The sequence below is a fragment of the Physeter macrocephalus genome, chromosome 5 (assembly GCF_002837175.3).
Source record: "Physeter macrocephalus isolate SW-GA chromosome 5, ASM283717v5, whole genome shotgun sequence".
NCBI lineage: Eukaryota > Metazoa > Chordata > Mammalia > Artiodactyla > Physeteridae > Physeter > Physeter macrocephalus.
In genome coordinates this window covers 15,230,835-15,243,882 of record NC_041218.1, presented here as the reverse complement: position 1 = coordinate 15,243,882, position 13,048 = coordinate 15,230,835, and the positions used below count along the sequence as shown (strand labels likewise).

At 42.8% G+C, this 13,048-nt stretch overlaps 1 protein-coding gene across 2 annotated transcripts in view; it reads right to left on the bottom strand.

The window, feature by feature from the left end:
• Positions 1 to 1,827: 1,827 nt before the first annotated feature.
• Positions 1,828 to 13,048, bottom strand: part of KIAA1549 (KIAA1549 ortholog) — a 146,361-nt gene continuing 135,140 nt past the window's right edge. For both annotated transcript variants that reach the window (XM_028489705.2, XM_055084809.1), the window contains one exon: positions 1,828 to 5,890. In XM_028489705.2, the coding sequence (XP_028345506.1) occupies positions 5,639 to 5,890 (252 nt within the window). In that variant the 3' untranslated portion in view covers positions 1,828 to 5,638. The remainder of the gene's footprint in view (positions 5,891 to 13,048) is intronic.

Below are 13,048 nucleotides of genomic sequence, written 5' to 3'. Positions count from 1 at the left end.
AAACATAACCAGCAAAGAGAAGGGAGGGTTCGATTACTAAATCATATACCCATACTGAAATTTAAGGGCCCGTTTGAGACCAGCAAACCATGATTGTCAAGTTCAAATTGCAGTATTGAGGCCACGAGTGTCCTCAATTTACTCTGCATATTTTCGTACATTAATACTCATAATCTAGGAATGAGGGTGCAGGAAGAGTCATAAGAACATGGACCTTGACAACATCGCAGGAGACAAGTGGGCATCTCAGAGCGGCTCGGCTAAGCAGCCTTTCCCGTAAAGGCGAGGCTCGCCCAATTCCCATGCTCCCTAGACTGTGCCCCGGAGGAGGGCAAAGTGGAGAGTTTCTACTCCCCTTTTCTGAAATTAACCCTCTGTTGCTTAGAGCAACCGAGCCCACTGGTGGAGCCTCTGTTCCCCCCAGTGCCCCCTCTTCCTTCCCGACATCTGCAGGAGGAACAGTACAGGCAGCCCGGCTAGAAGCTGGCCCTGTACTATTCCGACCTTGCACACTCAGGGAGTCAAGTTATGAATGCTGGAAATCTGGTGAACACGAGAAGGGGCTATTCATGATGTTCCAAATTGTCCAGAAAGGTTCCGTGGAATCAGGGACCTCGAGACCCAAATCACGTCAATTTTCGCCGTCCCTTCTACTGATCCACTCTTTCTTTAAATGTGAAGTGGCCCCAGAGCAGAGAAACCCAGAGGAAGAAGGAAAAGCAAAGAGCCTGCATGATTATCTACCCTGTGGGAAAGGAATTTGGACAGAGTGCCTCAGAGGGAGACATTCCTTCCTTCTTTCACTTGTTCACTGGTTCCCAACTTTGTTTCATGTTTCCAAGGCATCTGATATTCTTTTCCCAAATGTCAATGCTGCTGCGTGTTAAGATAAATCGTCAAGTGTTCTGTTACACACGCAGCATGGAATGAGGATGGTACCGTGAGGTTTCGGTTTTCAAGTCTTTTTCATAAAATTAGAGAAAGGAGTCCTAGTTTAAACACTGAACATCACCAAGGATATCAAAAGAAACCTGAAATGCACACACTCCTTGTATGCTAGGTAACAAGTGTAAGCCTAATACAGTTTACGAGTGTGTTACAGCAGTTGCTCAGAGAAACCCCTCTCACCTGTTACGAGAATATCCATGACGGTGCTGGATTAACCGTAAAAATGAAGTTCAAGTTACCATCCCATAAAAACGTGCTTTGAAAAAAACCCCCCCCCAAAACATGGTTTGTGTTCAAACGGTCTACATGCAGGTGCAGAAGTAGACTTCTTCACGCTCCTGCCTGGAACAAAGGTGGGTAAGTGGGCTCTGGAGACTGGCTTTGGGGGCTTGCTCTGGAGGTAGAAATGAAATGGCTAAAACATCTACAGTGAAAGCGGGCGTGGTACGTAACACTGGAGCCCCCCGACCCACCCAGAACCTTAACCAGCTCTCCTTCCAACCAACAGATTCATTCATGTCTAGGAATCTCGTATGAAAGGGACAGAGAAGCGTATTTAATGATTAACTCCCGAAGTACTGCAAATGCAAATCAGTGCCCAAGTGACTGGTTTGGTCACTGGAGCACTAAGTTGTGCAAACGCAGTAAACACTGACCCCATACACAGTTCAACAGGAGGCTCATAAAGCACAGAATTACCTGTTTTAGCCCGAAGCCTCCAGGTGTCCCTTCACCTGTGCCCTGCGTCACAGGCCTCATGCCCTGAAAAATCTGGTTGGCAAAAGACAGCTTAGCCTGCTGCTCAAAAGCCACAAACCACCAAAATGAAAACACGCTCTGAAATTGAGTATAATCTGGAGGAAAATGTGTAGGCAGCTGTAAAGAAGTCAAATATATTTATTTATAACCCACTGTGCTCCACAAAGGATTAAATGTGGCCGAATGGCTGACCCTTGAGATCTGCTCTAAGCAGCAGACCTCGGTAGAAGTCTCACTATTTTCACACTTGACATTGGTCATCCAGCAGTTCCTGGGACTCTCCCCTCCCCTTCAGAACGGATCTCTTCCTCCGCCAACCTTCTTCCCAAGCCTGGTCATTTTCTCGCTGTATTCCTGCAAATGTATCCTCATAGCATCACTTCCTCCTCTTATAAAACTCCCTCGACCGTGCAGTTAGGGATTTCGTCCCCATATGGGAGCGGATCAGGATCAAGGTTATTTTCAACGGCAGCTTCCCCCACTTTCTCCATCCGGCTCTTCCCACACCGTCTCACCATGTGCCTGGGAAGCTCCTGTCTTCCTTAAAGTAGCTTCTGACATTGAGTTCTCCCCAGGATCCCACTGTTTCCCTATGTGCAACTTCCATTCCTCCTTCTGAGTGCCGAATGCACTTGTGTACTTTCAGTGAATCGTACTGATGTTTAAACCACGTTATTTTTCCTTTTCTTCCATCTTTTATAGCCATGGGTATTGTCTGATTCAGATTCTAAGATCTCAGAAGGCAGGGCTCCTATTGACTTATTTGGTGCCAGGAACAGCAGAAAATCAGGAGTAGAAAGATGCATGATAATTGGAAGTTAACGGTGAAGGAAGTGAATTTAAAGCAAAGCAGGAGAGAGGGAGCGGAGTCACACGGGGCCTCTAGTTTTTCTCTGGTTACCTCCACGTGAACTCGCTCACTGGGAGGCCGCAGCGGGTCAGATCACCCATCCCACCGCAATCACACAGACAGTCTACATTCTCACAGCGCTTTGCGCTCCCTCCTCAAGGGACGTTTGCACACGTGACCACACCTGATTCTCTCAATGAGAAATTTCCTGGGAGGCGGGCAGGGGAGGCCTGTCCTCGTTTGGCTGATGGGGAAAATGAGGCTCAGAGAAGAGACCTGACACAGCCAGTTAGTGACTGCGTAGATTCTGAAAATGATCATTTCTCCAAACAATCTTCTCTAAAACTCTGACTCAAATTTATAGCTCTTGTTATTACCACTAGAACTTTTCAAAGAGGAAAAAAGAACAGATGGAAAATTTAACTTTGCATTTTGCGGTGTTTCCATAAATGGAACTCCAGAGCCACGCATGACTGCCACGAGGACCTTTCGTTCCGTAGTCACTGAGTGATGCTCCCCGCGACAGCTAGTCTGTTCTGAGTCTCGTGAAGGTCAAACAGTGCAAACTGAGTATGCTTTATGGCCAACACAAGAGTGCCGGGGATCCCACCGGCCTGCTCACACCCGCCACACATTACCGGTTGTTTATTCCACGTCATCTTTGGTCTTGACGTCGGTTTAAGAGTGTATCGGTTCTAAGAAGAAAAATACAGGTAGAATCCCCTTATGCTAGTTTGAAAGGCATCAAAACTGCTACTGCAGCCCCGTTTAAAACAGAGGCCCATTTCTGCCATGCACTAAGGAGGTAATCATGTTCGTACAATCTGCGTGTGAACACTTAGGACCAAGAGTAGAATGGGAGGAGAGGGGCCAGCATTGACCCCATCAGCTGGCGCTCAATCTGAATTCACCGTAAGGTGTCCGTAATAAAATGCTGCTTGGATCTCTGAAATTCTTAATTACACATTCAAGAAACCTGGTATTTTTTTTTTTTTTTTTTTTTTTTTTTTTTTTTGGTGGTATGCGGGCCTCCCTCTGCTGTGGCCTCTCCCGTTGCGGAGCACAGGCTCCGGACGCGCAGGCTCAGCGGCCACGGCTCACGGGCCCAGCCGCTCCGCGGCATGCGGGATCCTCCCAGACCGGGGCGCGAACCCGGTTCCCCTGCATCGGCAGGCGGACGCGCAACCACTGCGCCACCAGGGGAGCCCCAAAACCTGGTATTTTTGAATGACATGCAAGGAGAATCTCCAGTCTGGGCAAGTCTGGTATGAAACCAAGACCAAGAGGTAAGACATCAAGCCCAGATCGGGGTCTTCTCTCCCCTGCTCTTTGGAGCCTGTGAGGGTCGCCTAAAAAGGAGTTCCCATTCCTTTATTTAGCATCCTCAAGAGACTTGTCCTCCTGCACTCCCCCTTTTTCAGAGGTGCAAAGATGAAAAGTGGCTACATTTTAATTTCCCAGAACCAACTTTCCCGGGATTGTGAGACTGAGTCTATACAACAGGCTTAATTAAGGAAGGGCTGAAACATGACTCTGAAACCCAATGATTACACTTTAGGAACCTATTTTAGCTGCTTCAGGGTTCTTAAAATTTGACACAGATACACAGATTTTGACCAGTCAGAACCCCGTGTTCTGCCCGTGTATCTGTTATTTAATTAAAGATATTAGTTGATCTATTAAAAAAGGATTCATGGAAATTTGTTATCTAAGTCTGTTTTTCTTCTTCATTTCACTCAGGTCCCAGAAAACAGAACAGCCCTTGTTACTCTATTCCTTACTCCACTTGGGAAGGGGAGAAATGTTTCCTTCAGTGGTCAATCTCAAGTGGGAGGACCCCTCTGTTGGGCGCAAAGACGGTTTTAACAGTCACTAGATGGAGTCAGGGACAATAAAATCAGAAATTAAAAGCAACATTTTTTCTCCCTCGTGGTGTCAAAGCTCTTCTTTCCTTTCTTGACTCATTACGAAGAGGCTGAACAGAACTCAGTTTCATTTCCAGGTCTCGAACATGGGGAATGTGATTAGCATGAATGCATCCACGGATAACCAACCATTCAGTGGTCCTAGGAATTTTGACGGATCATTTTTGCTTATGTAAGGTTTCTCATTCAAACATAATTTGGGAGCAACTCATCAGCAAAGTGCAAGGATTCAGTAGGACCTCCTGAAAGCCCCATTCTTTAGGCCTGGCCTGGATGAAGACATATACTCAAATGAGATGCAATGGGCAGTTGCACGTGTCCGATTCACAAACCACAAATACAATTAAGAATGTAAATCTAAATTTTGATATGTATTTTGAATAACCAAATAAATATTAAGCTTTTTCCATTTTGGGAGGCTTTTTTTTTTTTCCCCTTTCTAGAACAAAATGAAAGCTTCCAAATATCCTTCCATTGAGAAAGCCAAAGTTGCATTTCACGGACGAGGTGAAGGGCTCTTGGAGCTGTAGCACCAGAAGTAGAAGGAAAATGCAGTTGATGGCTTCGTTTGGAATCATCAGGCTCTACAATCTATCATTTGGTTTCTCACTAGTAGCTTTTTAAATTCCCAAACAGTCTTAGTATTCATGTTGTTAATATTACTATTAAAATAAGTTCCTATGGAGGAAAAGAGGGAAATTAAGTTGTTAATGTCTTCAAATCTCTTTTCTCAGAAAACAAAGCAGCAGGTTCATTGTACAAACCAGTCTGAATCACATCTTCCCACGGAAATACTAGATTCCTTTAATCCCTACACCATCTACACATTTTCATCTTTCGCCTTTAAAAAAGAGACTAACTTAGTCATTTCATTAGCTTAGAATCGTGGTTTGTCTTTCGTGAAGTGCTGCTGGCTTTTGGCCACAAGTACATAAATTTCAACTGAACCCAGGTGGTCACAAAATTGCCAACGTACTAAAAGCATCATGGGCTGTCACGTGATTTATGGCATCTTTTAAACTTGCAACTTGTTCCCTTACTTGGGCCCTTAGCCCAGGAGATGCTTGTCCTCTTCCAAACACCTGCTCAGTTGATTTCCTTTTAGTCTTGCTTCCACGGGAAGCGGATACTTGGCAAATCTGCACGGTGAGGCCAATCAGCTGTGGAAGTTCTGCACGGTGGTCTGCTTCTGGGAGAGCCGGAGGAGCTCCTCGCGGATAGCTCTGATGAGAGAGGCTGAGGAGTGGCCGGGCTGGAGGTCTTCCGTGGAGCTGGTAGGGTAGGCCAGCCCGGTGCCCGGCAGCCCCCTGTGCGGGAGGTTCCCAGGAGGAGCCGAGGGCTCCCGACCTGAAGTCCTTGGCACCTGGAACAGCGGTGACGAAAACTCCTGATGTCCGAGCACGTGTGTCTGAAAAACATGGCAAACGTTACTGTACTTCCCACGTGAAAACAGGAGGGAAGATCAGATGCAAACTGGCATTGGACGTGCTCTGCCCATCTCCCACCCGACAACTCAGCCTCCCAGGACAGGAATGGAGAGAAGTAACTGCAGACAAATTGCTCGAGGGAGAGCAGTACAATAAAGAAGCCCATGAGCTTAACAAGGGCCTAGGGACTTCCCTGGTGGTCTAGCGGGTAAGACTCCGTGCTCCCAATGCAGGGGGCCCTGGTTCGATCCCTGGCTAGGCAACAAGATCCCGCATGCATGCTGCAACTAACAGTTCACATGCCACAACTAAGAAGTCCACATGCCACAACTGAGAGTCCACATGCCGCAACTAAGACCCGGCCCAGCCTAAATAAACAAACAAATAAATATTTAAAAAAACAGAAAACAAGGGCCTATAAACACTTGCTTAAAGACAGACAGGAAGAATGAATGTGCAGTCGGCCCCATTGGCTAATCCCTACGCTGCGCTGCCGTGTGTGGAAGTGAGTGGGCTGCTGGGGAACCAGGAAGGGCCCTGCAGAGCTGGACAGAGAGGGAGGCCAGAGCAGCCCACGGATGGGGAGGTCGGATGAAGATGTCTGCTCAAAGGGATAAGCACATACTGGCAGACGGACCGACGGGAACAGCAACTGCCTTTGCTCAGAGTCCAGAGCCCAAGGAGGGTATGATGAGAACACAGATTGGGCCCATGGGACAGCAACGAGATCACAAAGTCATCTTCCATCCTATCTGTCCGTGTGTCTGTATATCAGTGCTCTATAGAGCCTTTTCTTTAAAAAGCTATCTGCACTAAAACATACAATAGTTTTGCTGACGTTGGCAAAATATAGATTGAGCATTCCTTTGACAAGAATTATACTTTTCAGTGATTTTTTTCCATATTTTTTCAGTGAAAAATCTCTCTTTACATACACACACACACACACACACACACACACACATACACTACGTCTGTGGTTTCACTTGTGCGAAGAGCAACCTGATAGCCTGGTAAACATGACAGTCAAGCCCTAGAAAAACTTCTACATTTCACGTCTCCAAATCATGACCAAGAGGCCCTCTAAAAGCGCATGTCGGATATGACGGGAAAAACCAGAACACCTCATGAAACTAAGCTGGGCACAGAAAAAGCAAAATGTCAGCAAATGTAAAGCAGAACACACACACACACACACACACACACTACGTCTGTGGTTTCACTTGTGCGAAGAGCAACCTGATAGCCTGGTAAACATGACAGTCAAGCCCTAGAAAAACTTCTACATTTCACGTCTCCAAATCATGACGAAGAGGCCCTCTAAAAGCGCATGTCGGATATGACGGGAAAACCCAGAACACCTCATGAAACTAAGCTGGGCACAGAAAAAGCAAAATGTCAGCAAATGTAAAGCAGAGACCTCAGACTATAAGGACAGCCATGTATCTTTCAGGGGAACACTATATTCTAAAGTTAATTTCTTTCCACTGAGTAAAAGCATCCAGTCACAAAAGGAATTAGTGTATCTGCTGGAAAAGCATGTAAGTGCAACGAAAGTTGAGGCAGAGTGATAAGGATAAAACAAAAAATATTATTTTGGTTTGTTTTCAAATTCATTAATTTAATCCCCTTCGGTATAAAATTCTTGAGAAAAATGAAAGCATTTGTAGAAATTACCGGTGCCCATATTGATTCCATTCCTATCAAGGAGTGACCACAGTGATAAGAAGCCTCCAAAAGATGACTTATGTATTGCAATGTCCCAAACAGTTTCCTTATGGTAAAGGCACCTCCTCACAGTGGTTATAATGGAAATGACATTAACAAACCCACAATAAAGCTCAAAGGGAGAGCAAGGAGGTATGTGAGATCATGAATATTTATATAGTGATCACACCAAAGATCAAGTCCAGATTTTATCGGTTCAAACACACTCCTTAAAGGTCAAAATTATAGAGACAGAAAGTAGGATGGTGGTTGCCTGGAGTTGGGGGGAGCAGCGAATGGGGAGTTTGGGTTTAATGGGTATAGAGTTGCAGTTTTTCAGATGAAATGAGCTATGGAGATGGATGGTGGGATCGCTGCATAATATTACGAACGTATTTAAAACCACTGAGGTGTACGCTTAAAAATGGTTCAAACAGTAAATTTTATGTTCTGTGTATTTTACCATAATTGAAAAAAATGGTAGGAAAAGTAACTGTTTCTTAGGCCTCTGTGCAGATTTTCCATAATGAATATTGCTTTTATTATTTTTAAGTTTTTTTAATGGATCTTTATTGGAGTATAATTGCTTCACAATACTGTTAGTTTCTGTTGTACACCAAAGTGAATCAGCCATATGCATACATATCCCCATATCTCCTCCCTCTTGCGTCTCCCTCCCACCCTCCCTATTCCACCCCTCTAGCCCCTCTCGTGGTCACAAAGCACAGAGGTGATCTCCCTGTGCTATGCGGCAGCTTCCCACTAGCTATCTAATTTACATTTGGTAGTGCATATATGTCCCTGCCACTCTCTCACTTCGTCACAGCTTACCCTTCCCCCTCCCCATGTCCTCAAGTCCATGCTCTAGTAGGTCTGTGTTTTATTCCTGTCCTACCACTAATCTCTTCATGACATTTTTTTTTCTTAGATTCCATATATATGTGTTAGCATACGGTATTTGTTTTTCTCCTTCTGACTTACTTCACTCTGTATGACAGACTCCAGGTCTATCCACCTCATTACAAATAACTCAGTTTCATTTCTTTTTATGGCTGAGTAATATTCCATTGTATATATGTGCCACATCTTCTTTATCCATTCATCTGTTGATGGACACTTAGGTTGCTTCCATGTCCTGGCTATTGTAAATAGTGCTGCAGTGAACACTGTGGTACATGTCTCTTTTTGAATTATGGTTTTCTCAGGGTATATGCCCAGTCGTGGGATTGCAGGGTCATATGGTAGTTCTATTTTTAGGTTTTTATTTTTGTTGTTGTTGTTGTTTTTTGTTTTTTTTGTGTGTGTTTTTTTTGCCGTACGCAGGTCTCTCACTGCCGTGGCCTCTCCCGTTGTGGAGCTCAGGCTCCGGACACGCAGTTTCAGCGGCCATGGCTCACGGGCGTAGCCACTCAGCAGCACGTGGGATCTTCCCGGACTGGGGCACGAACCCATGTCCCCTGCATCGGCAGGCAGATTCTCAACCACTGCGCCACCAGGGAAGCCCTATTGTTAGTTTTTTAAGGAACCTCCATACTGTTCTCCATAGTGTTTGTATCAATTTACATTCCCACCAACAGTGCAGGAGAGTTCCCTTTTCACCACACCCTTTCCAGCATTTATTGTTTGTAGATTTGTTGATGACGGCCATTCTGACTGGTGTGAGGTGATACCTCATTGTAGTTTTGATTTGCATTTCTCTAATGATTAGTGATGTTTAGCATCTTTTCACATGCCTCTTGGCCATCTGTATGTCTTCCTTGGTGAAATGTCTATTTAGGTCTTCCACCCATTTTTTTAATTGGATTGTTTGTATTTTGATATTGAACTCCATGAACTGTTTGTATATTTTGGAGATTAATCCTTGGTCTGCTGTTTCATTTGCAAATATTTTCTCCCATTCTGAGGGTTCTCTTTTCATCTTGTTTATGGTTTCCTTTGTTGTGCAAAAGCTTTTACATTTAATTAAGTCCCATTTGTTTATTTTTGTTTTTATTTCCATTTCTCTAAGAGGTGGGTCAAAATAGATCTTGCTGTGGTTTATGTCAAAGAGTGTTTTTCCTATGTTTTCCTCTAAGAGTTTTATAGTGTCTGGTCTTACATTTAGGTCTTTAATCCATTTGGAGTTTATTTTTGTGTATGGTGTCAGGTGGTGTTCTAATTTCATTCTTTTACATGTAGCCGTCCAGTTTTCCCAGCACCACTTACTGAAGAGGCTGTACTTTCTCCACTGTTATGTTCTTGCCTCCCTTGTCATAAATTAGGTGCCCATATGTGCGTGGGTTTATCTCTGGGCATTCTATCCTGTACCATTGATCTATATTTCTGATTTTGTGCGAGAACCACACTGTCTTGATTACTGTAGCTTTGTGGTATTGTTTGAAGTCAAGGAGCCTGATTCCTCCAACTCCATTTTTCTTTCTCAAGATTGCTTTGGCTATTCGGGGTCTTTTATGTTTCCATACGAATTGTAAAATTTTTTGTTCTAGTTCTGTGAAGAATGCCATTGGTAGTTTGATAGGGATTGAACTGAATCTGTAGATTGGTTTGGGTAGTATAGTCATTTTCACAATACTGATTCTTCCAATGCAAGAACATGGTATATTTCTCCATCTGTTTATGTCATCTTTGATTTCTTTCATGATGCTTGCTGTGGGTTTGTCATATATTGCCTTTATTATGTTGAGGTAGGTTCCCTCTATGCCCATTTTCTGGAGAGTTTTTTTATCATAAATGAATTTTGAACTGCATTTTGTCAAAAGCTTTTTCTGCATCTATTGAGAGGATCATATGGTTTTTATTCTTTAATTTGTTAATGTGGTGTATCACATTGATTGATCTGCATATACTGAAGAATCCTTGCATCCCTGGGATAAATCCTACTTGATCATGGTGCATGATCCTTTTAATGTGTTGTTGCATTCTGTTTGCTAGCATTCTGTTCAGGATTTTTGCATCTATGTTCATCAGTGATATTGGTCTATAATTTTTGTGTGTGATATCTTTTTCTGGTTTTGGTATCAGGGTGATGGTGGCTTCACAGAATGAATTTGGGAGTGTTTCTCCCTCTGCAATTTTTTGGAAGAGTTTGAGAAGGATCAGTGTTAGCTCTTCTCTAAATGTTTGATAGAATTTGCCTATGAAGCCATCTGGTCCTGGACTTCTGTTTGTTGGAAGATTTTAAATTACGGTTTCAATTTCATTATTTGTGATAGGTCTGTTTATATTTTCTAATTCTTCCTGGTTCAGTCTTGGAAAACTGTATCTTTCCAAGAATTTGTCCATTTCTTCGTGGTTGTCCATTTTACTGGCATATAGTTGTTTGTAGTAGTCTCTTATAATCCTTTGTATTTCTACAGGGTCGGTTGTGATTTCTCCTTTTTCGTTTCTAAGTTTATTGATTTGCGTCCTCTCCCTTTTTTTCTTGATAACTATCTTCTCAAAGAACCAGCTTTTAGTTTTATTGATCTTTGCTGCTGTTTTCTTTGTTTCTATTTCATTTATTTCTGCTCTGATTTTTATGATTTCTTTCCTTCTACTGACTTTGGGTTTTCTTTGTTCTTCCTCTAGTTGTTTTAAGTGTAGGAATGGATTGTTTATTTGAGATTTTTCTTGTTTCTTGAGGTGAGACTGAATTGCTATAAACGTCCCTCTTAGAACTGCTTTTGCTACATCCCATAGGTTTTGGGTCATCGTGTTTTCATTGTCATTTGTTTCTACGTATTTTTTTATTTCTTCTTTGATTTCTTCAGTGATCTCTTGGTTACTTAGTAGAGCACTGTTTAGCCTCCATGTATTTGTGTTTTTTACAGTTTTTTCCCCGTAACTGATTTCCAATCTCATAGCATTGTGGTCAGAAAAGATGCTTGATATGATTTCAGTTTTCTTAAATTTACTGAGGCTTGATTTGTGACCCAAGATGTGATCTATCCTGAGAATGTTCCATGTGCAGTTGAGAAGAAAGTGCATTCTGCCTCTTTGGGGCAGAATGTTCTATAAATATCAATTAAATCTATCTGGTCTATTGTGTCATTTAAAGCTTGTGTTTCCTTATTTTCTGTTTGGATGATCTGTCCATTGGTGTTAAGTGGCATGTTAAAGTCCCCTGCTATTATTTTGTTACCGTTGGTTTCTCCTTTCATGGTTGTTAGCATTTGCCTTATGTATTAAGGTGCTCCTATATCGGGTGCATAAACATTTATAATTGTTATATCTTCTTGGATTGATCCTTTGATCATTATGTAGTGTCCTTCTCTGTCTTGTAATAGTCTTTATTTTAAAGTCTATTTTATCAGATACGAGTATTGCTACTCTAGCTTTCTTTTGATTTCCATTTGCATGGAATATCTTTTTCCATCCCTTCACCTTCAGTCTGTATGTGTCCCTAGGTCTGAAGTGGATCTCTTGTAGACAGCATATATATAGGTCTTGTTTTTGTATCCATTCAGACCGATTTTATATGGGTCTTGTTTTTGTATCTGTGTCTTTTGGTTGGGGCATTTAATCCATTTACTTTCAAGGTTATTATTGATATGTATATTCTTATTACCATTTTCTTAATTGTTTTGGGTTTGGTTTTGTAGGTCCTTTTCTTCTCTTGTGTTTCCCGCCTAGAGAAGTTTCTTTATCATCTGTTGTAAAGCTGGTTTGGTGGTGCTGAATTCTCTTATCTTTTGCTTGTCTGAAAAGCTTTTCATTTCTCCGTCAAATCTGAATGAGATCCTTGATGGGTAGAGTAATTTTGATTGTAGGTTTTTCTCTTTCATCACTTTAAGTATATCCTGCCACTCTTTTCTGGCCTGTATAGTTTCTGCTGAAAAATCAGCTGATAATGTGGGGGTTCCTTTATATGTTATTTTTTGTTTTTCCCTTGCTGCTTTTAATATTTTTTCTTTGAATTTTTTTTTTTTTTTTTTTTTTTTTGCGGTACGCGGGCCTCTCACCCTTGTGGACTCTCCCGTTGTGGAGCACAGGCTCCGGACGCGCAGGCTCAGCGGCCATGGCTCACGGGCCCAGACGCTCCGCAGCATGTGGGATCTTCCCAGACCGGGGCACGAACCCGTGTCCCCTGCACCGGCAGGCGGACTGTCAACCACTGCGCCACCAGGGAAGCCCTTTTTCGTTGAATTTAATTTTTGTTAGTTTGATTAATATGTATTTTGGTGCATTTTTCCTAGGGTTTATCCTGTATGCGACTGTGCTTCCTGGACTTGGGTGACTATTTCCTTCCCCCATGTTAGGGAAGTTTCGACTATAATCTCTTCAAATATTTTCTTAGACCCTTTCTTTTTCTCTTCTTCTTCTGGGACCCCTATAATTCGACTGTTGGTGTGTTTAGTGTTGTCCCAGAGGTCTCTGAAAATGTCCTCAATTCTTTCCATTCTTTTTTCTTTATTCTGCTCCTCAGCAGTTATTTCCACCATTTTGTCTTCCAG